Source organism: Coregonus lavaretus (genome assembly GCF_964263955.1).
Source record: "Coregonus lavaretus genome assembly, chromosome: 40".
NCBI lineage: Eukaryota > Metazoa > Chordata > Actinopteri > Salmoniformes > Salmonidae > Coregonus > Coregonus lavaretus.
The window spans coordinates 12,097,369-12,122,620 of NC_140027.1; the positions used below are offsets into that span (position 1 = coordinate 12,097,369).

A 25,252-nucleotide genomic window follows, 5' to 3' on the forward strand; every position below is an offset into this window, starting at 1 on the left:
TTGGGCCCAGAATTAACACCTTGGCTTTAGTCAATTCCGTTCTACTGCACCAGTGCACTGCTAGTCCAATAGTGCCCTATATGAGAACATGGCTGTCAATTCATTTGGGACTAAGGTCAGTCAGTTTTTAATCTAGAACAGATGTGGACAACTGAGGCGTGTTCAGTAGGGAGTAAATTCAGTGAAATATGGAGGTAATACCTAAATGTGTTGCATAAGAACATATATTTTTGTTTTCCATTCTGTTGTGTTTTGCTACAGTGTGCCTTACTAACTTTATTCATATATTTTCAAATCAAATCAAATTTTGTCACATGCGCCAAATACAACAGGTGTAGACCTTACCGTGAAATGCTTACTTACAAGCCCTTAACCAACAATGCAGTTCAATTAATAGTTAAGAAAATATTTAAAAAAGTAAAAATGAATAAAAAATTACACAATAAAAGAACAATAACGAGGCTACAGTTGAAGTCGGAAGTTTACATACACATTTTTTATTTTTACATTTACGTCATTTAGCAGACGCTCTTATCCACACCTTAGCCAAATACATTTAAACTCAGTTTTTCACAATTCCTGACATTTAATCCTAGTAAAAATTCCTTGTCTTAGGTCAGTTAGGATCACCACTTTATTTTAAGAATGTGAAATGTCAGAATAATAGTAGAGAGAATGATTTTCAGCTTTTTATTTATTTCATCACATTCCCAGTGGGTCAGAAGTTTACATACACTCAAGTAGTATTTGGTAGCATTGCCTTTCAATTGTTTAACTTTGGTCCAACGTTTCGGGTAGCCTTCCACAAGCTTCCCACAATAAGTTGGGTGAATTTTGGCCCATTCCTCCTGACAGAGCTGGTGTAACTGAGTCAGGTTTGTAGGTCTCCTTGCTTGCACACGCTTTTTCAGCTCTGCCCACAAATGTTCTATAGGATTGAGGTCAGGGCTTTGTGATGGCCATTCCAATACCTTGCCTTTGTTGTCCTTAAGCCATTTTGCCACAATTTTGGAAGTATGCTTGGGGTCATTGTCCATTTGGAAGACCCATTTGCGACCAAGCTTTAACTTCCTGACTGATGTCTTGAGATGTTGCTTCAATATATCCACATAATTTTCCTTCCTCATGATGCCATCTATTTTGTGAAGTGCACCAGTCCCTCCTGCAGCAAAGCACCCCCACAGCATGATGCTGCCACCCCCGTGCTTCACGGTTGGGATGGTGTTCTTCGGCTTGCAAGCAACCCCCTTTTTCCTCCAAACATAACGATGGTCATTATGGCCAAACAGTTCTATTTTTGTTTCATCAGACCAGAGGACGATCTTTGTCCCCATGTGCAGTTGCAAACCAGTCTGGCTTTTTTATTGCGGTTTTGGAGCAGTGGCTTCTTCCTTGCTGAGCGGCCTTTCAGGTTATGTCGACATAGGACTCGTTTTACTGTGGATATAGATACTTTTGTACCTGTTTCCTCCAGCATCTTTACAAGGTCCTTTGCTGTTGTTCTGGGATTGATTTGCACTTTTCGCACCAAAGTACGTTCATCTCTAGGAGAAAGAACGCGTCTCCTTCCTGAGCGGTATGACTGCTGCGTGGTCCCATGGTGTTTATACTTGCATACTATTGTTTGTACAGATGAACGTGGTACCTTCATGCATTTGGAAATTGCTCCCACGGATGAACCAGACTTGTGGAGGTCTACAATTATTTTTCTGAGGTCTTGGCTGATTTCTTTAGATTTTCCCATGATGTCAAGCAACGAGGCACTGAGTTTGAAGGTAGGCCTTGAAATACATCCACAGGTACACCTCCAATTGACTAAAATGATGTCAATTAGCCTATCAGAAGTATTTGTAAACTTCTGACCCACTGGAATTGTAATATAGTGAATTATATGTGAAATAATCTGTCTGTAAACAATTGTTGGAAAAATTACTAGATGTCCTAACCGTTTGTTAACAAGGAATTTGTGGAGTGGTTGAAAAACGAGTTTGAATGACTCCAACCTAAGTGTATGTAAACTTCCGACTTCAACTGTATATACAAGAGGGTACCGGTACCGAGTCAATGTGCGGGGGTACAGGTTAGTCGAGGTAATTTGTACATGTAGGTAGGGGTAAAGTGACTATACATAGATAATTGACAGCAGGTAGCAGCGGTGTATACAGGTCCTGGATGGCAGGAAGCTTGGCCCCAGTGATGTACTGGGCCGTACGCACCACCCTCTGTAGCGCGTTACGGTCAGATGCTGAGCAGTTGCCATACCAGGCGGTGATGCAACTGGTAAGGATGCTCTCGATGGTGCAGCTGTATAACTTTTTGAGGATCTGGGGACCCATGCCAAATCTTTTCAGTCTCCTGAGGGGGAAAAGGTGTTGTCGTGCCCTCTTCACGACTATCTTGGTGTATTTTGACCATGATAGTTTGTTGGTGATGTGGACACAAGGAACTTGAAACTCTCGACCCGCTCCACTACAGCCCCGTCGATGAGAATGGGGGCCTGATCGGCCCGCCTTTTCCTGTAATCCACGATCAGATCCTTTGTCTTGCTCACATAGAGGGAGAGGTTGTTGTCCTGGCCCCACACTGCCAGGTCTCTGACCTCCTCCCTATAGGCTGTCTCATCATTGTCGGTGATCAGGCCTACCACTGTTGTGTCGTCAGTAAACTTAATGATAGTGTTGGAGTTGTGTTTGGCCACGCAGTCGTGGGTGAACAGCGAGTACTGGAGGGGACTAAGCATGCACCCCTGAGGGGCCCCAGTGTTGAGGATCAGCGTGGCCGATGTGTTGTTGCCTACCCTTACCACCTAGGGGCGGCCCGTCTGGAAGTCCAGAGCTGTGTTCGAATACCCATACTAACATACTGTATACTACATACTTAATGAGTATATACTACATACTATTAGTTAATTTTAGGATACTGTAAACAAACTGTATCATTTAGGTTGAGCATACTAGCGCTTTGCCTGTCTACCAGATGTCATATGTCATAACACTGTCATGACCCATATATTTACACCTGTTGTGACATATATTGCGTTATTTTAGGGCTGGTTATGACACCTAACTAAGTTTCTGCCAAGAAGTTTCCTTTCATTTGAAAGTTTGTTAAATACTTTGTAGTTGTAATGAATTCTTTAGTTTTTTTCATCATATTTTAAATAACTTGTAGAACATACGCTATGACACTGTCAAGAAGCACTATGACCATCATAATCATATAAGCCAGATAGGCCTATCACATACATGCCCTTATGTCAGTCATCAGTCAAAAAGAGTGTCTTGTCCTGCTCCTGAAATCTGCTGCTGTGTTCATCCCAGTCATCAGAAACAGAGCATTGGGGTAGGTGCATGTCTGACATCAATGTGTGCCCAATTACAATGATAATTGAATTTATTTATTTTTATATATAACATAAACATACTGTTGACATGTAGGCTATGGTGTAATGGAATGTTTTGCCTTATGTGGTAGGTTTTGTGGGTTGTGACACTCTTATGTAGGTATCATAACCAGCCATAAAAGAACACTATATACTGTATGTCACAACAGGTCTAAATATGTGTCATGCCAGTGTTATGACCATATTATAACAGGTTATATCAGCTGTTATGACATATTATACAACGGGTAGGTCTAATCCTGAATGCTGATTGTTTAAAACCGCATTCTAGCCGGTGTCTATTCCACAAGTTACCACCGGCTAAATCTATAACGTTAAAATGTCTATTTACTCTGTTCCATCTGACTGCACAATCCACTGTCTCATCAGCCCAGCCAGGCAATTTATATACTTGATCTCCACTATAAAAAGCATCTAGACATTATCTCACAATTCTTTTAGACTAACATTTAGTTTTCAACAGCAGAGATTTGAATAAACCTTGCTGTCTGTCTCTCCGACATCTGCAACATTGTTTCAATATTCAAATTTTATCTCCAGCTGTCGCATAGTAATGAACGTGTCGGGAGTCAGGATGAGACAGGTAGTTCCTAGAGATGTATTATCACCTACAGTACGAGTTTGGACACACCTACTCATTCAAGGGTTCTTCTTTATTTTGACTATTTTCTACATTGTAGAATAATGGTGAAGACATCAAAACTATGAAATAACACATATGGAATCATGTAGTAACACAAAAAGTGTTAAACAAATCAAAATATTTTAGATTCTTCAAAGTAGCCACCTTTTGCCTTGACAGCTTTGCACACTCTTGGCATTCTCTCAACCAGCTTCATGAGGAATGCTTTTCCAACAGTCTTGAAGGAGTTCCCACATATGTTGAGCATTTGTTGGCTGCTTTTCCTTTACTCTGCGGTCCAACTCATCCCAAACCATCTCAATTGGGTTGAGGTCGGGTGATTTTGTAGGCCAGGTCATCTGATGCAGTACTCCATCACTCTCCTCCTTGGTCAAATAGCCCTTACACAGCCTGGAGGTGTGTTGGGTCATTGTCCTGTTGAAAAACAAATAATAGTCCCACTAAGCGCAAACCAGATGGAATGGCGTATCGCTGCAGAATAATGCTGTGGTAGCCATGCTGGTTAAGTGTGCCTTGAATTCTAAATAAATCAGTGTCACCAGCAAAGCACCATCACACCACCTCCTCCATGCTTCACGGTGGGATCCACACATGCAGAGGTCATCCATTCACCTCACAAAGACACGGCGGTTCGAACCAAAAATCTCAAATTTGGACTCATCAGACCAAAGGACAGATTTCCACCGGTCTAATGTCCATTGCTTGTGTTTCTAGGCCCAAGCAAGTCTCTTCTTCTTATTGGTGTCCTTTAGTAGTGTTTTTTTGCAGCAATTTGACCCATGAAGGCCAGATTCACAAAGTCTCCTCTGAACAGCTGATGTTGAGATGTATCTGTTACTTGAACTCTGAAGCATTTATTTGGGCTGCAATCTGAGGTGCAGTTAACTCTAATGAACTTCTCCTCTGCAGCAGAGGTAACTCTGGGTCTTCCTTTCCTGTGGCGATCCTCATGAGTGCCAGTTTCATCATAGTGCTTGATGGTTTTTGCCACTGCACTTGAAGAAACTTTAAAAGTTCTTATTCTCCGGAATGACTGACCTGGGGAAAAAACTATTTAGTCAGCCACCAATTGTGCAAGTTCTCCCACTTAAAAAGATGAGAGGCCTGTAATTTTCATCATAGGTACACGTCAACTATGACAGACAAAATGAGAAAAAAGAATCCAGAAAATCACATTGTAGGATTTTTTAAATGAATTTATTTGCAAATTATGGTGGAAAATAAGTATTTGGTCAATAACAAAAGTTTCTCAATACTTTGTTATATACCCTTTGTTGGCAATGACACAGGTCAAACGTTTTCTGTAAGTCTTCACAAGGTTTTCACACACTGTTGCTGGTATTTTGCTCATTCCTCCATGCAGATCTCCTCTAGAGCAGTGATGTTTTGGGGCTGTCGCTGGGCAACACGGACTTTCAACTCCCTCCAAAGATTTTCTATGGGGTTGAGATCTGGAGACTGGCTAGGCCACTCCAGGACCTTGAAATGCTTCTTACGAAGCCACTCCTTCGTTGCCCGGGCGGTGTGTTTGGGATCATTGTCATGCTGAAAGACCCAGCCACGTTTCATCTTCAATGCCCTTGCTGATGGAAGGAGGTTTTCACTCAAAATCTCACGATACATTCATTCTTTCCTTTACACGGATCAGTCGTCCTGGTCCCTTTGCAGAAAAACAGCCCCAAAGCATGATGTTTCCACCCCCATGCTTCACAGTAGGTATGGTGTTCTTTGGATGCAACTCAGCATTCTTTGTCCTCCAAACACGATGAGTTGAGTTTTTACCAGAAAGGTCTATTTTGGTTTCATCTGACCATATGACATTCTCCCAATCCTCTTCTGGATCATCCAAATGCACTCCAGCAAACTTCAGACGGACCTGGCCATGTACTGGCTTAAGCAGGGGGACACGTCTGGCACTGCAGGATTTGAGTCCCTGGCGGCGTAGTGTGTTACTGATGGTAGGCTTTGTTACTTTGGTCCCAGCTCTCTGCAGGTCATTCACTAGGTCCCCCCGTGTGGTTCTGGGATTTTTGCTCACCGTTCTTGTGATCATTTTGACCCCACGGGGTGAGATCTTGCGTGGAGCCCCAGATCGAGGGAGATTATCAGTGGTCTTGTATGTCTTCCATTTCCTAATAATTGCTCCCACAGTTGATTTATTCAAACCAAGCTGCTTACCTATTGCAGATTCAGTCTTCCCAGCCTGGTGCAGGTCTACAATTTTGTTTCTGGTGTCCTTTGACAGCTCTTTGGTCTTGGCCATAGTGGAGTTTGGAGTGTGACTGTTTGAGGTTGTGGACAGGTGACTTTTATACTGATAACAAGTTCAAACAGGTGCCATTAATACAGGTAACGAGTGGAGGACAGAGGAGCCTCTTAAAGAAGAAGTTACAGGTCTGTGAGAGCCAGAAATCTTGCTTGTTTGTAGGTGACCAAATACTTATTTTCCACCATAATTTGCAAATAAATTCATAAAAATCCTACAATGTGATTTTCTGGATTTTTTTCCCCTCAATTTGTCTGTCATAGTTGACGTGTACCTATGATGAAAATTACAGGCCTCTCATCTTTTTAAGTGGGAGAACTTGCACAATTTGTGGCTGACTAAATACTTTTTTTCCCCACTGTATTTGAGCTGTTCTTGCCATGATATGGACTTGGTCTTTTACCAAATAGGGCTATCTTCTGTATACCACCCCTACCTTGTCACAACACAACTGATTGGCTCAAATGCATTAAGAAGGAAAGAAATTCCATAAATTAACTTTTAAGAAGGCACACCTGTTAATTGAAATGCATTCTAGGTGGCTACCTCATGAAGCTGATTGAGAGAATGCCAAGAGTGTGCAAAGCTGTCATCAAGGCAAAGGGTACCTACTTTGAAGAATCTCAAATATAAAATATATTTAGATTTGTTTAACACTTTTTTTGGGTACTACATGATTCCATATGTGTTATTTCATAGTTTTGATGTCTTCACTATTATTCTACAATGTAGTAAAAATAAAGAAAAACCCTTGAATGAGTAGGTGTGTCCAAACTTTTGACTAGTCTGCAATGTCTGAAAATATTGAGGCGGCTTATTCTAACGGTTACCGTATAATAATACACAGATCATTGCGCACGTTACACGTCATGAGATATGTTGAGGCAGAAATTAGATGGTAGCCTCCAATTGGCAAAATAGAATTGAATGAACATGAAATTGATGTCAATATGATCGACCAGAATATTAGGTACACCCATCTAGTACAGAGTCGGACCCCCCCCTTTGCCTCCAGAACAACCTGAATTATTCGGGGCATGGATTCTACAAGTCGGAAACGTTCCACAGGGATGTTGGTCCATGCTGACGTAATGGCATCACGCAGTTGCTGCAGATTGGACGGCGTTGACACCAGGCAGGATGGCTCCGCTGTTGTTATTTGTCTGTTTATGGCCCGCCTGTTAGGTTGCACGATTCTTGCAATTCTCTCATCAATGACCAATTTTTGCCCACAGGACTGCCGCTGACTGGATGTGTTTTGTTTTGTCACACCATTCTCGGGAAACCCTAGACACTGTCGTGCGTGAAAAGCCCAGGAGGATGGACGTTTATGAGATCCTGAATCCGGCATTCCTGGCACCCACCATCATACTACGTTCAAAGTCGCTTAGGTCACTCGTTTTGCCCATTCTAACGTTCAATCGAACCGCAACTGAATGACTTGATGCCTGTCTGCCTGCTTTATATAGCAAGCCATGGCCACGTGACTCCATGTATTTATATTTTAGTGCAGTCATCTCGGTTTGAATTTGCAGCATCTATTTATCCTTTGCATCTTTGTATTTGTAGTCAACTTCGTTCTGAAGTTATCGGTGGTCACAGAGAGACCGATAAACATCTTGATTCTATGTTTAGCGGAAGGACACTTTTTTATTTCTAAAGGCTCACTTAACTGTTCTACACGTGGTCTAAGGCAGTCGGTTATTAACGAGTGTTTTCAAGTGCTTCTTTAGTAACAATGGTTTTTGGAAACAGCTCTGAGGTTTAAGGATGCTCCTACGAAGGTTCTTATGATTAACTAAGCCTTAAGATGCTTTTGGGAAACCGGGCCCAGGTCATACAGTGGGGTATTCCAGAAAGCAGGTATATTAGCCAGCTAACTTTGCTAAACAGCCACAAATAACTATTGATTACCTGGTTGATTAAGATATCTATATATGTATATTGATTGTTGCTGTCAAGTCAATTATTTTAGGTCTATTTCTCAAAATGATCAAGTTATTTCAAGGCATTTCTGGCTAACTCATTGATACAGCTTTCTGGAACGGCCCCAGATCTCTTATGCATCTTATATAAGGAACACGCATACATAATAGACTCATTGCACATGATAATAAGCTGTTGCCGTGCTCATTCACAGGCGTGCCAGGCGGAGAGTGAGCGGGCCGTGCAGCAGAGGCTGGAGGAGGTGAGCCAGAAGCTCCAGAAGTCCCAGGACACCAGCAACATCATGCAGGCCCAACTAGACCAGGCTCAACAGGAGGCCACCGCCTTCGCCGGTCAGTGGACCCCACCTCACTGGTTACATACCTTGACCACATGATAACCTGCTACTCTGTAACAGTGCTAGTCGCGCTAACCCAGTCACTCTAACCTCTATTTTAACCCTAACCGTCACAGGAAAAGCCTTGCACTAAGTGGGAGAGGTCTCTCACTCCCTCTCACACACAGCTATGTTCCCGATACCTTATTATTTAGATTTGCTTTTAGATTTAGATTCATACTGATCTCTCTACTCGTTGCCACATTTCTCATTTTTTTTGTCCTTTTTGTGTGGATTTATACACATTTGGCTGACTAGGCTCTGGTTTCGAATTGAATTAAATTGAATACAACTTGGATCTCCACAGAGCTCCAGGAGCGCATGGCCACCACGGAGGCCGAGCTGAAGGAGCGCTGTGCCGAGCTGGAGGACCTTAAGTCCCAACAGGCAGTAGTGTCAGCTGTGGAGGAGGCTGCCAAGGAGCAGACTGCCCCACTGGAGGCTCCCGTTGAAACCCCCACCGAAAAGCAGGAGACTGTGACGGAAGGTGTTACCGAGACCCCCGCTGCCACCAAAATCCAAGTAAGCTCCAGAGGCCTGTTTTTTTTATTTTCCCCCAGCTGCAAATAGTTTAGATTGTAGACCCAATTCCAAATCAACCCCTGGCCCCTAAGCAGTCTTGTAGATCGGAAATATTTGGATAGATGTAAGCAATATGGCCGACATTCCACCTGTCAGAGTACAGGTGGAGCTGTAACCATATTGCTTACACCAATCCAATACTTTCAGATCTACCAGTTTTTTGTTTTGTCAAAGCAAAGGGGCCTCATTTATCAAAGGTGCATGCGCACAAAAAATACTCTAAACTTTGCGGGCGCCATTTTTCCCGCAATGTATGCGTATCTCCACGCGAATCTCAGACCATGAGTATGCACAACCTCTAGTGGTTGATCAACTGTATTGCAAGCAAATATTGTTATTTTTGGGGAAATTGAGGTTTTTGATGCACTGGAATTATAATAGTGGTAGGCTAATGAAAACAGCTAAATGTAGGCCTAATGATAAAACAGATACATTAGGCCGTTGGTAAGATCGTATAGCAGCATGTTGCCTAATTAGGGCTGTCCCAAACAAAACCAAATCTTGGTAGACCGAGAGTTGTCTGTTCTTTCAACCAAGCGATTGGTCAACATTTTTAAACATATTTTTCCTTACAGACACACCCTGTGTTTTGAATAAAATCAACTAGATGTAGGCTACTGAGCTTGTCTGATGCTTTAAGCGCTGCGATTAAAAATGAAGACACACAAATTACTAAAGAGGGAGCCAGAGATCAAAATAGCCAAACCAGAAGAAAAAAAAACTGTTCCTGCCCGACCTGCCACAAGGAGTCGCTAGAGCGCGATGAGCCAAGTAAAGCCCCTCATTTCCAAATCATACAGCAAATGAGGGTGTTTTTTTTGTTACCATAAAAGGTGAATGGAGGGTGTTTTCCAGGTGGGGTTGTAGCGCTGATTTTATCAATGACAGTTTGATAAATCCTAATAATTTTTGGCACACACATCCTAGAATCTCGACGTACGGCATAATTTAGTAAGACATTTAATCACAGTTCATAAATGAGGCAACTTTAAAAATAAACCCTTATACTATAAGCCTGTAGACCACCTATCAGTATCCATTGTTTTTAGCACTAGAACCTAATTTTTTTATTACTCTGCCATTTCTAAAGTCATTGACTTTTCCTAAATAAGTCTATATAACACGCTGTCATTGTTAGAATCTTAATATCACAAACAGAACTGGAGTTATAACCAGTTTTAGGCGGGCATGTCATTTTAATGTGTTTCTCCCATTGCCCCTCCTCCTCCCGACAGTTGGAGGTGCCGTGCCCAGTTGATAATCACCCCGATAATTGCCTCGAAACTGAACCTAAACCATACCGAAACGATTTTCACACACATAACAGATTAAATAAATGAAGTGAAGTATGATGTGGGAGAATGGGTGAGTTGCTGAGCGAGGGGAAGCGAACGATGCACCAATTGTGGTTGAAGAACAGGGCGGGCCATTCTATTGTATTGATCTACTCTAATTATAATCTGAAAATGGTATGTACCCTATATCAGTCCACCAAATCCAAGCAGTCTTATCAGTCTACTCTGGCCTACTTGGAGTACACAGTAAGTGCGTGCATAATTTACAATGGCAAAAAGACCAAGATGAATGGCTGCACATGCTGCGTAAGCATTGCTACAAAATCTGAATGAAAACGACTGATGGTGGGGAAGAAATTAATCATGACATCTGATTATTCTTCTGATTCTGAGCTACACCTCAGAGGCCTAAGCATAAAAAAGCCAAAATGGTGCGCACTGAGCAGGTGTCAGTGCCACCATGAAATGAAACGGTGAGACAGGACAGAGGAAGGGACCACACCGTTTAGATAAAACACGCCGGTGACAATGCTACAGGCCAATTATCAGCACAAAATGTCATCACTGAGAGGGCAGACCCTACATTAAAACATAAAACAACATCAGCAGCTTTTGTTGTTTGTGACATGGACATGCTCCAACTGATGCCATTGCGTGAAGACTCATACCATGTAAGCACGAGCTAACAATAATTGACTAGTTTTGACTGCTGTCATATCGACACTTATATTCATTCGTCTGATTGTAGTTTTGGAGACTTTCTGACCCCAAGACCCGACTAACGTCTGCAATTCTCCCGCTGTGATCCTTGGAGATTTTTTGGCCACTCTAACCATCCTCCTCAATGTGTGTGGGGTCAGTATAGACACACGTCCTCTTCCAGGACGATTGTTAACATCTCCAGTTGCTTTAAACTTCTTAATTATTGCCCTGATAGTGGAAATGGGCATTTTCAACCGTTGAGCTATTTGCTTATAGCCATTTCCTGATTTGTGTAGCTCAACAACCTTTTGTCGCACATCATTACTGTATTCCCGGGTCTTTCCCATAGTGATGGATGACTATGGGAACTTGGCCTGTGTCACCTCATATTTATACCCCAGTGAAACAGGAAGTCATGGCTTACTACTTAAGTGTTCCTAATCAGTCAGGTGAACTTAAAAATGTAAAATATGAATGGGAATATACTAAAGTTAGATTTTATATAATAATAATAATTGTGGCACACATTTTGGATAAAAAAAGTTCATTTATTTCACATTAATCTTTTCCTATCATTTTACTTCAATTAAAGGTTAGATTTTTGTGAATAATTTGAATGAAAGACCAAGAGGATAAACAGCAAAGAAAAACATTTCACAGCCCGTTTTGCTCATATTTACCAAGGGTGCCAATATAGGTGGAGGGCACTGTAAGCATCAGACCCTTTGCTATGACACTCAAAATTGAGCTCAGGTGCATCCTGTTTCCATTGATCATCCTTGAGATGTTTCTACAACTTGATTGGAGTCCACCTGTGGTAAATTCAATTGATTTGACATGATTTGGAAGGCACACACCTGCCTATATAAGGTCCCACAGTTGACAGTGCATGTCAGAGCAAAAACCAAGCCATGAGGTCGAAGGAATTGTCCGTAGAGCTCCGAGACAGCATTGTGTCAAGGCACAGATCTGGGGAAGGGTACCAAAAAATGTCTGCAGTATTGGAGGTCCCCAAGAACACCGTGGCCTCCATCATTCTTAAATGGAAGAAGTTTGGAACCACCAAGACTCTTCCTAGTGCGGGCCGCCTGGCCAAACTGAGCAATCGGGGGAGAAGGGCCTTGGTCAGGGAGGTAACAAAGAACCCGATGGTCACTCTGACAGAGCTCCAGAGTGCCTCTGTGGAGATGGGAGAACCTTCCAGAAGGACAACCATCTCTGCAGCACTCCACCAATCGGGCCTTTATGGTAGAGTGGCCAGACGGAAGCCACTCCTCAGTAAAAGGCACATGACAGCCCGCTTGGAGTTTGCCAAAAGGCACCTAAAGGACTCTCAGACCATGAGAAACAAGATTCTCTGGTCTGATGAAACCAAGGTTGAACTCTTTGGCCTGAATGCCAAGCGTCAAGTCTGGAGGAAACCTGGCACCATCCCTACGGTGAAGCGTGGTGGCAGCATCATGCTGTGGGGATGTTTTTCAGCGGTAGGGACTGGGAGACTAGTCAGGATCGAGGGAAAGATGAACGGAGCAAAGTACAGAGAGATCCTTGATGTAAACCTGCTCTAAAGCACTCAGGACCTCAGACTGGGGCTAAGGTTCACCTTCCAACAGGACAACGACCCTAAGCACACAGCCAACACAATACAAGAGTAACTTCGGGACAAGTCTCAATGTCCTTGAGTGGCCCAGCCAGAGCCCGGACTTGAACCCGATCAAACATCTCTGGAGAGACCTGAAAATAGCTGTGCAGCGACACTCACAATCCAACCTGACAGAGCTTGAGAGGATCTGCAGAGGAGAATGGGAGAAACTCCCCAAATACAGGTGTACCAACCTTGTGGCGTCATATCCAAGAAGACTCCAGGCTGTAATCGCTGCCAAAGGTGCTTCAACAAAGTACTGAGTAAAGGGTCTGAATACTTGTGGAAATTTGATATTTCCGTTTTTTATTTTTAATACATTTGCAAAAATGTCTAAAAAAACAGTTTTTGCTTTGTCATTATATGGTAAAATAATAAATGCTATTGTTATTATTAAAAAAATGTATTGTAATTGTAAGGCCTTCATTTATTTTTATCATGCTATATATGAAATGTATTAATTACATTGTTAAAATGTTGCTGTCAGAATGACCGCTCATTAGCTTGAAAGGGGGTCCCTCGTGGCCACACGTCATGCTCAGAGCTTTAGTCTATCCATCTTGTTTCTAAACAGGTTGACTACTCCGCTGAGGTTGAAGAGCTAAAGATCAGGTACGCTGAGTCATATTTCTGTTAGATACCATGTATCGAATCTCCGTGTCCAACCTTTTCTACCGAATATTTATTTCTCTCCCTCTTTCAGTCTGATAACCAAAGAAGGTCATGTGGCCGCTCTAGAAGAAAAGCTCCAACAGCTGAAGGTTGAACTGGAGCTGGTGAGATCTTCCCACACTGTTGAGGAGCCACAGGTCAACGGGTATGTTATCTTTACTGGGATACCATGTGGCCTGGGGTTGGTTTAGCCAAGTGGTTAGCGCCGCGGTCCTCAGCACATGTATACTGTCCTTGTGGGTTCCAATCCTGCACCTCACTGCTATTATTACACATATTTTGTCTCATCTCACTTAGCTGTCTCTCTAGCTATACCACAGGATCTGTTCTATTACATACAGTACCAGTCAAAAGGTTGGACACCTACTCATTCAAGGGTTTTTCTTTATTTTGACTATTTTCTACAGTGTAGAATAATAGTGGAGATCTCAAAACTATGAAATAACACATATGGAGACATTTAGTAACCCACAAAGTGTTAAACAAATCAAAATATATTTAATATTTGAGATTCTTCAAATAGCCACCCTTTGCCTTGATGACAGCTTTGCACTCTTGGCATTTTCTCAACCAGCTTCATGAGGTAGTCAACTGGAATGCATTTCAATTAACAGGTGTGCCTTGTTAAAGGTTAATTTGTGGAATTTATTTCCATCTTAATGCATTTGAGCCAATCAGTTGTGTTGTGACAAGGTAGGGGTGGTATACAGAAGATGGCCCTATTTGGTAAAAGACCAAGTCCATATTATGGCAAGAACAGCTCAAATAAGCAAAGCGAAATGACAGTCCATCATTACTTTAAGACATGAAGGTCAGTCAATCCAGAACATTTCAAGAACTTTGAACGTTTCTTCAAGTGCAGTCGCAAAAAGCATCAAGCGCTATGATGAAACTGGCCCCCATGAGGACCGCCACAGGAAAGGAAGACCCAGAGTTACCTCTGCTGCAGAGGATAGGTTCATTAGAGTTAACTGCATCTCAGATTGCAGCCCAAATAAATGCTTCATAGAGTTCAAGTAACAGACACATCTCAACATCAACTGTTCAGAGGAGACTGCGTGAATAAGGCCTTCATGGTCGAATTGCTGCAAAGAAACCACTACTAAAGGACACCAATAAGAAGAAGAGACTTGCTTGGGCCAAGAAACACGAGCAATGGACATTAGACCGGTGGAAATCTGTCCTTTGGTCTGATGAGGCTAAATTTGAGATTTTTGGTTCCCTCCGCCGCATCTTTGTGAGATGCAGAGTAGGTGAACGGATGATCTCCGCATGTGTGGTTCCCACCGTGAAGCATGGAGGAGGTGGTGTGATGGTGTGGGGGTGCTTTGCTGGTGACACTGTCTGTGATTTATTTAGAATTCAAGGCACACTTAACCAGCATGGCTACCACAGCATTCTGTAGCGATACGCCATCCCATCTGGTTTGCGCTTAGTGGGACTATCATTTGTTTTTCAATAGGACAATGACCCAAAACACACCTCAAGGCTGTGTAAGGGCTATTTGACCAAGGAGAGTGATGGAGTGCTGCATCAGATGACCTGGCCTCCACAATCCCCGACCTCAACCCAATTGAGATGGTTTGGGATGAGTTGGACCACAGAGTGAAGGAAAAGCAGCCAACAAGTGCTCAGCATATGTGGGAACTCCTTCAAGACTGTTGGAAAAGCATTCCAGGTGAAGCTGGTTGAGAGAATGCCAAGAGTGTGCAAAGCTGTCATCAAGGCAAAGGGTGGCTACTTTGAAGAATCTCAAATATAAAATATATTTTGATTTAACACTTTTGTTGGTTACTACATGATTCCATATGTGTTATTTCATTGTTTTGATGTCTTCACTATTATTCTACAATGTAGAAAATAGTAAAAATAAAGAAGAACCCTTGAATGAGTAGATGTCCAAACTTTTGACTGGTAGTGTATATTATGTATTTTATTTGTTGGGTTTTGTTTCCTGTTTGGACCCCAGAAAGAGTAGCAGCGGCTAATTGTAATTCCCACTCTTTTAGGGAAATAAATTTTACTGGTGCCTCATCCACATATTTAGACCAACAAATGAGAATTTCCCCTGCCCAAAACCAAAAACGATCAAATCTGGTCAAGAATCTGAAGTCATAATCATTCCATAGATTTTGAAAAACATTAAGTTATGTTTTTCTGGCATGTCAGTGTGATGGAAGAACAGCTGGTGCAGATGGACAACACGGCAGAGATCGAACTCCTACAGAACAGGTATGGGAGGAATTCTTTATATTTCTATTATTTTATAGTTTTATAGTTCTATTATGAACTATTCACTTTACTTACTTAACCGGTACGCACAAATCTCCAATGGCAAGCCTATTATTCAATTATTGGCCCTCTAGGGATGAAGTACTGTCTGTGGTTAATTGGGCAGTTTATCATTGACTAGACCATGAATTCACTCACCTGGTGTCCCAACTCTGAAGAATGAAACCAGTGTAGTGGTCTGTGTTCAGTAGAACACAATGTTGTGGAATGTTCAGATACTAACACTATGTATACGTAAAGGAAAAGGAATCACATCGACTCTATTCATGACAATTCTATCTGCAACAGTTCACAACATTTTCCTACTGAACTTGTCCCAGAAGTGTTTTGGCCCTCTAGGACAATAATTGATTAGCCCTGTCTAGTCTGTAGTGCTCTAAATAAGTCTGTCTTACTGTATCACAACCTAATAACTCAGTTTTCCCATGTCAGCCTTAAGGAAAAAGAGCGCATTGTGACGTCCCTTGAAGAGCAACTGCAGACGTTGAGTGCCAAGATGGAGGTGAAGAGAACTGATGCTGTAAGTTGGCAAACCTGTTGTCAAATTAGAGTTCAAATTCAACATTTCTCTCTTAAAATCCTGTATTTGTGTACACTACCGGTCAAAAGTTTTAATCTATGAAATAACACATATGGAATCATGTAGGTACCAAAAAAGTGTTAAACAAATCGACACCCTTTGACTTGATGACAGCTTTGCACACTCTTGCCATTCTCTCAACCAGCTTCACCTTGAATGCTTTTCCAACAGTCTTGAAGGAGTTCCCACATATGCTGAGCACTTGTTGGCTGCTTTTCCTTCACTCTGCGGTCCGACTCATCCCAAACCATCTCAATTGGGTTGAGGTCGGGGGATTGTGGAGGCCAGGTCATCTGATGTAGCACTCCATCACTCTCCTTCTTGGTAAAATAGCCCGTACACAGCCTGGAGGTGTGTTGGGTCATTGTCCTGTTGAATAACAAATGATGGTCCCACTAATCCAAACGATGGTGTATCGCTGCAGAATGCTGTGGTAGCCATGCTGGTTAAGTGTGCCTTGAATTCTAAATAAATCACAGACAGTGTCACCAGCAAAGCACCCCCACACCATAACAACTCCTCCATGCTTTACGGTGGGAAATACACATGCAGAGATCATCCGTTCACCCACACCGCGTCTCACAAATACACGGCGGTTGGAACCAAAAATCTCCCATTTGGACTCCAGATCAAAGGACATATTTCCACCGGCCTAATGTCCATTGCTCGTGTTTCTTGGCCCAAGCAAGTCTTTTCTTCTTATTGGTGTCCTTTAGTAGTGGTTTCTTTGCAGCAATTCGACCATTAAGGCCTGATTCACACAGTCTCCTCTGAACAGTTTAGATGTGTTACTTGAACTCTATGAAGCATTTAATTGAGCTGTAATTTGAGGCTGGTAACTTGAATGAACTTATACTCTGCAGCAGCGGTAACTCTGGGTCTTCCATTCCTGTGGCGGTCTTCATGAGAGCCAGTTTCATCATAGCGCTTTTTGGTTTTTGCGACTGCACTTGAAGAAACTTTGCTTATTTGAGCTGTTCTTGCCATAGTATGGCCTTGGTCTTTTACCAAATAGGGCTATCTTCTGTAAACCCCTCTACCTTGTCACAATGCAACTGATTGGCTCAAATGCATTAAGAAGGAAAGAAACAGGCACACCTGTTAATTGAAATGCATTCCAGGTGGCTACCTCATGAAGCTGGTTGAGAGAATGCCAAGAGTGTGCAAAGCTGTCATCCTTCAAATAGCCTCCCTTTGCCTTGATCTCAAATATAAAATATATTTTGATTTGTTCAACACTTTTTTGGTTACTACATGATTCCATATGTGCTATTTTATAGTTTTGATGTCTTCACTATTATTCTACAATGTAGAAAATAGTAAAAATAAAATGAAACCCTTGAATGAGTATGTGTTCTAAAACTTTTGACCTGTAGTGTATGGACTATATGTTCCATTCAACACCAGAAGTTCCCTCATGGGACAAATGTATTATCAGTAAAGTTATTTGAATTGTATTGAATCTGTTGTGCAGGCGGAGAGCCCAGCAGACACAGAGCAGCTTCAGAGCAGTCTGAAGGAGAGGGAGAGCCAAGTGGCCTCGTTAGAGGAAGAGCTCAAACAGCTGAGAGAGGAGATGGAGCAAGGGAAGAGTGCAAACGCTGTAAGGCTTCTATTCTCTACTGTGTGTGCGCACAAGTGTGTGTGTGTGTGTGGTGTTAAGCCTTACTGTGTAAGGTTTAGTCTTACTCTGTAAGGCCTAGATTTAGTCTTACTGCGTGAAGTTTACGTTTTCTATATGTGCTTTTTGTCAGATGAAAAACGTGACCATTGGTATCTTGAATGATGCATTTTCTTTCAATTCTCCAACACAGGAGTCAGGAAGTGAGACAGAAGCGGAACAGCCATTTGAAAGGTATGTGTCCATTCCTAAGCCTTTAAGCACTTGAGGTGCATTCTTTGACCCAATAGTGCATGCATTGTCTAATCTAATGAGCAGGGGTCAATTCCAGTTGAAATGGTATTTCCCCATAGGAATGAATTACAATTCCTGAACTGGTACTGGAATTGATATGGAAGTTTCCCCCAGCCCCGCTAATGAGTGTTATGTTTTCAGCCTTGAGAAAGATTCCCAGATGCTATCTCTGGAAGAGGAGCTACAACGGCTAAAGGAGGAAATGGAACAAGTTAGGAACAAAAGCAATGTAAGTTAGTGTAATGTGGGTTTGATGGTTTTGCGTTGCTCAAAGAGAGGTACGCTTGTTGCCCCTTGACTGTGTCGGCTTAGCTGAAAGCGAAATGCTAAATGCTCTGCTGTACCCTACAGGATCTCCGCGAAAAGAACTGGGCGGCAATGGAAGCCTTGACCGCTGCTGAGAAGTTGAATGAGGAAAGGCTGGCTGTGGCGAAGGGTGCACAGGTCAGTGGCATGCAACACCCAGAGTCGTATATATGCGTTCCGCTTCATGCTGCCTCTTTCCTTTCATGGCAGCCAGGGTTCTGCCTCCTGATCAATATTGGCTAATAGGAGGTCAGGGATCTTCTCAATTTTCAACAAGGCTATCTGAATGGCTAAACTTGGAACTAGAATCCAAATGCAAATCATGAATGAAATGCTCAGAGGCAGCAACATGATGTCTGGCACTAAAGTCGGTTGAACTCTCTCTAAATACTCTGGCTACACTCCCATTGAGAAATGAGGATACGTCAGACATATGCACACTGTTGTGAATACGGTTTGTGATGGGTAGCTTTCATGATGCTTTGACTTTGCGTCTATTTCTAGAGCGTAGCCGAGGAAGCACTGAGCTCGTTCCAGACAGAAGCTCAAAAGGCTCTTCAGATGATCTGCCCTGACATCTCTTTAGAAGCTGAGCAGGTAAGTTAGTTGGGTTTGCAGACACAGACTTCAAATTATTATTCTCCAGCACAAAGCTTGTTGTTCTGTGTGGCTACTCCTTGCTAGTCTGAATCGGAGCTCGTTCCTTATTTACCCACACATTACTAACAGGGTGGTCAGATATATGTTACGTCATTAACAGGAATGGATTTGGAAAATAAAATCACTCTGGAAAGTTGCCAATGTAAATCCTTGCCGATGTAAAAATAGATTTCACCTTAAACATGATTACATCAGCAGCCATTTATTTCCAGCTCTGTAGTTAAAATACCTCAATTACTAATTGTAACTATAAGATATGATATGTGTTATTCTTTACAGAATAACTGGTTGGAGCTACTCATCCAGAAAGCACAGGCTACTGAAATTCCACAGAGCCAAGAAGTCCAGCAAGAGAACTTGCAAACCACAGACTCTGAGGTGAGGACCCTGTGTTTTACCCTGATATAGTGTATGCATTGCATTTTGAAGTGGCCAACATTATTGTAACGTTGGACTGCTTCAAAATACCACTAACAATAGAAGTTCCTCTACACCTGTTGCTATAAGAATACATTTAGTCGGCTACTGCTCAACATTAATTACATGTTCGTCCCTGAAACGGACAACAAAAGTGGATCTTGGCTTTTCCTGCCCTGGTGTTTCAGATGAGCCCCAGACACTGTCATGATTGTGTGCTTGTTTTCTCTTTAGGAGCTTTTGTCAAATCTCAGAGAAGCCGAGGAGTCCCAGAAAACACTACAGGCGGAGTGTGAGCAGTACAGAACTGTCCTGGCTGAAACGGTAAGTCAAACCATTGTCCTGTGTGTGAACGCCTAACTTTCCATCCAACTTCAGTCAGTTTGAGGGGGACACAGCTTGACTTTGGTGTCCGTGTCTGTGATAAAACCCTGGTGCCCAAATTGCACCCTATATCTGACAATGCACTTTATAGGGAATAGATTGTGTAATACAGAAGGTGGAGTGACATGAATAACGTGTAAGCTTTATTTACGTAAACAGGCAAGAATCGCTAGCTGCAATAACATACTTGTACTCTCGCTTTACACCTAGAAGTAGGTATTATGATGTAAGATAACAGCGCCACATAACTGCATTCCCACATTATCACACTTCCTTTAGGAGGGCATGCTGAAAGACCTTCAGAAGAGTGTGGAGGAAGAGGAGCACGTGTGGAAGGCCAAAATTGCAGAGGCTGAGGAGCAACGGCAAGCAGTAAGTTATTTTTCTTCAATTCTCTCTCTGGTCTTACTGAATATCAGCAGACGTGATGGTTTCCTATAAGATGACTTGATACGAAGTTAAAAGCAATTTTGTCTGGCAGGCTTTGGATCAGGTGAAGGTGTTGGAGCAAGCTGCAGAGGATATGAAGATGGGCAATGAAAGCACAGACCAGGTAGAGCTTTTGCACCGGTTTTGTGATGGTGATGGGTGTCTACAAAGCTCAATCTAAACCCTAATGTACTGTATGTTGGATTTACTTCCAGTCACAGACTTGATTAAACCAGCTTTTTGATTGGTTTTGGTATGATATTTAAAAGTGTCTTATTATCCTGTGTTTTGTGCAGCTGAAAGAGCAGGTGATGCTTCTGGAGGCCCAGTTGGAGAAACAGCTGGAGTCCATCAGCTGTAGCCAGACCTACGCCGAGGAGGTCGCCCAGGTAGGCAAACCACGCCATTACACCTGGCTCATTATGTTTTCAGGTTAAAAATGTTTTTAGTTTGTCATTGTCATGTTGTGGTCTGTGCCTAAAGGACACGACCTACGTTCAACTTTTGTTATTTTTGATTAGGATCTCTTTCAGAGAGATGTTTTGTTTAAACACAGATTTTACATTGTTAACATCCACCTACTGTATATGTATGTTTTGCTACTTGGGTTGTACATTGCTTGTAGCTACAGTCTACATCTTCTTTGCCTTTGCAGCTAAAGGCCTTCTTAACGAAGACCCAGAGTCAGCTGGAGACGGCCCAATTGGAAGCACAGAAGCAGGCAGAGGAACTATCTGTGGTAGGTTTGACGCGCCAGTCGTCATTTTAGTGCCATAGAATGATGCTATTTCCACTCCAGCAGTGATGGACTCTGCTGTTTGCGGGCTTAAATGAGCAATCTACTATTGACCCCCTGCTTCAAGTAGAAGTTTCCCTCAACCACAGCTCTAGGATCAGATTACACTAACCTTTGCCATTAGGCTTATGAAAAATATCTGATCTTGTATCAGTGGTTAGTGGTCAATTCTACCAACTGTATTGCGCCGTTGGAGGGGGGGCAATGAACAACAAGGCTCTTTGGCGTCTTTGAACAGCAGTTTGAGTTCAGAAGGGCACAACGATATGGAATGTTCTGATAGAAAGACATTTGATGTGTAGAGTTAATGCCAGCTCGATTTGTGGCATTTCTATCTGCAATGTTCAGTATGTTAAGTGAAAGAACCCTCCTGAGTGCGACCCAGGGCTTTGGGTGTGTCCCAATAGTATTTCCTTCCTCCTGAAGGGTACATTTATTCAGGACATCCCACAAATCTAAAAGCATTGGCTTGTGGGAGATTACACCAAATCAGTGCACACTTTGGGAGGAAGAAGAGATAATTGGAGCATTGCGACATTGCCTTCTTGTTGAGTGGCAGATTGCTTCCTGTTGCAGGTCAGACAGCAGCTGAGCGAGACGACGGAGCACATGCAGAGCCAGGAGGCCTCCGAGCCCACACAGGTCAGGGTGCCTGGCCGACAGGGTGCACCCTGCACAAGCTTGCTGAGAACTATCAGACTCACAATTTATTTATCGAATTGACTACAAGCCGCAATCCTGAATGGAAACGATAAGCACCACGTAATTTTCAGATTTGTGATGCTCATCTTGATTTTGGAGTGTCATATCCCTTTATGCACTAGGCTAGGGCACCCTACCAATGTAGTGTTCATTCACATAGTGTTCACTAACCTATTAGAGACCAGTCTGTATCTAAATAATAATGTACGGCATGTCGTCACGCTGTCATTATGCCCTTATACAATTCAATAATATTTCATATTTTCAGTTATTAGCTATTATGACAAAAATGTGGACATCATTCAGATCAGAAGCAGCAGAATCCAGTGTAAAAACAATTTCACATTACACATGATCTATTCTGTCTGATAGTTCTCAAAGGCAGCAGCTTTTGCTATACGTTAACCACACTATGTGCTTTATAAAACGAAAACGTTTTATAGCAATTAAATGCCTATTTAACTCTAGTTGTCGGCTTCCTTGCATGAACCTGTATGTGTGTGTTTGCAAGTCCCATATTCTGAGGCGCTGCAGCAGTGGCTGTTGTAAGAAAAACTTGATTGAAACAGCAAAACGCTAACACCCTTCAAATGTATTTTTCAAATAGCCAGAGCTCAGTGGTGAGTGAGTGAGGTTTTCTTTGTTGATGCTTGTTTGGTACATTGCATAACGGACCACTTTGGAAGACCAGCACAGCTTGCTTGTTTCACCTGAACCAGAGATGGCCCTTCAGGTGTCTACTTGTTCTAACCTCACCGTTTTGGAAAACCTCTTCACACTTTGCTGCGGGACTGGCCCATACACCACCACATTGTGTCCTACCGCCCCCCCCCCCCCCCCCAATGTGGTCTTTCTGGGGGGAGTGATTGGACTGACCAGTTTTTGTGTGTGTATTATCTCAGGTCCAAACCAAACTGGAGCAGACTACAAACAAGTTGCAAACGGAGGAAGAGATGAGACAGCAGCTGGCCGTTGACTTTGACAAGGTAAGTCATAATAAAGTCATGGTTTCAGCAGAATGTCTTTAATATGTTTGCGATATAGTGAGTATACAACTGACATGGTAAGAAGGAGGTTAGATGTGCCGGAGTCTGGTGTAGCAGTCTAAACTCCCAACCAAATATACCCCTGGCAACGGGGGTTGGAGTCCTGTCTCGGCCACCCTTTTTGTCTATGCCCCTACTGTCTCCCTCTCTACATTTCCAGCTGTGCTGTCAAAAATCTCCTTAAAGAAATGAACGTTAGATAAGTGTTAATTGATCCAATGTTTCAATGTATTACTTAATGCATTCCCACAGTATTTCTACTGCATCTTTCATCATTAGTTGGTCACCAGTGATCACATCTGGATGAGCGCAGTATGGAACAGAAATCGTACAGCTTCTTTTACTCAATCCGCTCACTCGTGACATATCGGTCATACAATACAGTACAACTTTATTGTCCAATGTGAATTCTTATTTTTTCTACCTTATGTTATTCCCAAACTCTCGGATACCACCACATCATTTGTCTGTCGGTCTTTGGAGCCAATCAGTCGTTATATTTGGGCTGTATTGCCAATGGCATTTTTATCTCTATCTACGACCATTTACTTAATCTTTGTTCTTAAATCTTTTTGCTCTCCCCTTGCAGACTCAGAAGTGTGTGACTGACCTGCTGACACAGATGGACCAAATGAAGGCAGCAGGAGACTGCTCCACAGGAGAACTCAAGGTGCTTACCACTGTCTTCATTTACTTCTTTACTCTCTACCTCTCTCACCGACATGGACTTCACAGGTCGTCCTATTAGATGGCTTAGGAAAGCTGCTTCCGACTCGTATCTAAACCAAATATGCTATCAACAACCTCCGACATGGTTCTGTAATGGCACACCAAACTGGACCCGTTTGTGGTGGTGGCAGTGGCGAACCGTGACTATAGGACCTAGGCTTTCAGAGGGACCAAAAATCTTCCATCACGTTATCAAACCAAAAAATCTAGAAAATAACAGAAAACATAGCATCACTTAATGCACCCGACATATCTTCTGTAGTCGGACCATTCTAGTTCTAGTGAAGGAAGAGGAATACTTTTTGATGACATTAGGAATGAATCAAACAGCCCTGGCCGTGCTTTGGGCTGCCGCACACACAGCGACAACCGGCATAGACACAACATGAAACACAGCATAAAATATTGCACTGTTTACACAACTTATGGTAGCCAACACCACTATCACCAATAGCGACAACAACAGTGTCAAAGGTGACAGGTGACAGCCTCATGGTGCTGAACGGACAGCGACTGTAATACCTGTGCACTCCATGGCACTGAAGGAGAGACAATTTTGGTCAAACATATAGACACGGCTGATACAGGCGACAGCAGTCTCACACAACGTCAAATAATGTTAAAGAATGAGCAGCCCATTCACTCCAGTAGGCCCCATGAAATCATACCAATACAAATGCAAAAACCATTTCATGTTCCAAATGAAATTAACAAACCACCTACTACTTCCCATTGCAAATATATTTTATCACGTTCATCTAAAGTTTCAATGCAACAATGTTTCAGTCATTATTTTCAGAGATGGCTAACAGCAAGTGAGCTGCAACAAAAAACAGTGCCACTCACCAGATGATGATAATTTGTAAACAAAGTTTGAAAGTTAATCTTGAAAAGGGTGACCCTAACAAATTAGCAACAACATCCACCTTGAAGTTGATAACAGCTGCTGCGGCCACCGTGGCCATTGTCACACTACTACAACACAAGCTAGCTAACGTTACTAGCGTTAGCGTGGGAAAACTAAAGCTTGCAACACTGATTATTTTCTCTTGTGCCCTCTTCTTCTTTAAGGTTTTCTGGCAGACGATAACCTATTAGTGTATTGCTGTATTCATTCTGCATTATGAATTCATTACCTCTTGCGCTCTCAGTAGTAATGTGTCTATGAGAAGGCCAAGGACATTAGTGCAAAAAAAAAAAAAGGTCCCATCCATTGCAAGTCAAAATTTGATTTGTTCGTTCCACTGTCACTCCAAAATTCTGCTCTAATACAATTGAATGGCAGAGGCCTTCTGTCCAGCTTCTGAAGGCCTAGCCAATGGCTGGCTGTGCTAGATTTTTCTACCCAGAGATCACCAAAGGAAATCCTGATTTGGATCATTTTTTTCTATTCGTATTAAGCCTTCTCTTTCTAACACAAACTGAAGAGATGAAGTCAGAATATTATTACAAGTATTGTAAAGATAAA

General features: G+C 42.4%; 1 protein-coding gene across 2 annotated transcripts in view; it reads left to right on the forward strand.

Annotated features, from left to right (window-relative positions):
- The window catches only part of LOC311113755 (ribosome-binding protein 1-like), a 51,459-nt gene that overhangs the window by 16,084 nt on the left and 10,123 nt on the right, over positions 1 to 25,252 (forward strand). The window contains exons 8-27 of one of the 2 annotated variants that reach the window (XM_084157059.1): positions 8,453 to 8,591; positions 8,943 to 9,157; positions 13,431 to 13,468; positions 13,560 to 13,673; positions 15,698 to 15,760; positions 16,253 to 16,340; positions 17,875 to 18,003; positions 18,215 to 18,255; positions 18,457 to 18,544; positions 18,667 to 18,759; positions 19,126 to 19,218; positions 19,561 to 19,659; positions 19,933 to 20,022; positions 20,362 to 20,454; positions 20,564 to 20,635; positions 20,808 to 20,900; positions 21,167 to 21,250; positions 21,884 to 21,949; positions 22,912 to 22,995; positions 23,645 to 23,725. In XM_084157059.1, coding sequence (XP_084013185.1) covers positions 8,453 to 8,591; positions 8,943 to 9,157; positions 13,431 to 13,468; positions 13,560 to 13,673; positions 15,698 to 15,760; positions 16,253 to 16,340; positions 17,875 to 18,003; positions 18,215 to 18,255; positions 18,457 to 18,544; positions 18,667 to 18,759; positions 19,126 to 19,218; positions 19,561 to 19,659; positions 19,933 to 20,022; positions 20,362 to 20,454; positions 20,564 to 20,635; positions 20,808 to 20,900; positions 21,167 to 21,250; positions 21,884 to 21,949; positions 22,912 to 22,995; positions 23,645 to 23,725 — 1,863 coding nt within the window. The remainder of the gene's footprint in view (positions 1 to 8,452; positions 8,592 to 8,942; positions 9,158 to 13,430; positions 13,469 to 13,559; positions 13,674 to 15,697; positions 15,761 to 16,252; positions 16,341 to 17,874; positions 18,004 to 18,214; positions 18,256 to 18,456; positions 18,545 to 18,666; positions 18,760 to 19,125; positions 19,219 to 19,560; positions 19,660 to 19,932; positions 20,023 to 20,361; positions 20,455 to 20,563; positions 20,636 to 20,807; positions 20,901 to 21,166; positions 21,251 to 21,883; positions 21,950 to 22,911; positions 22,996 to 23,644; positions 23,726 to 25,252) is intronic. The other variant, XM_084157060.1, reaches the window with a different exon arrangement.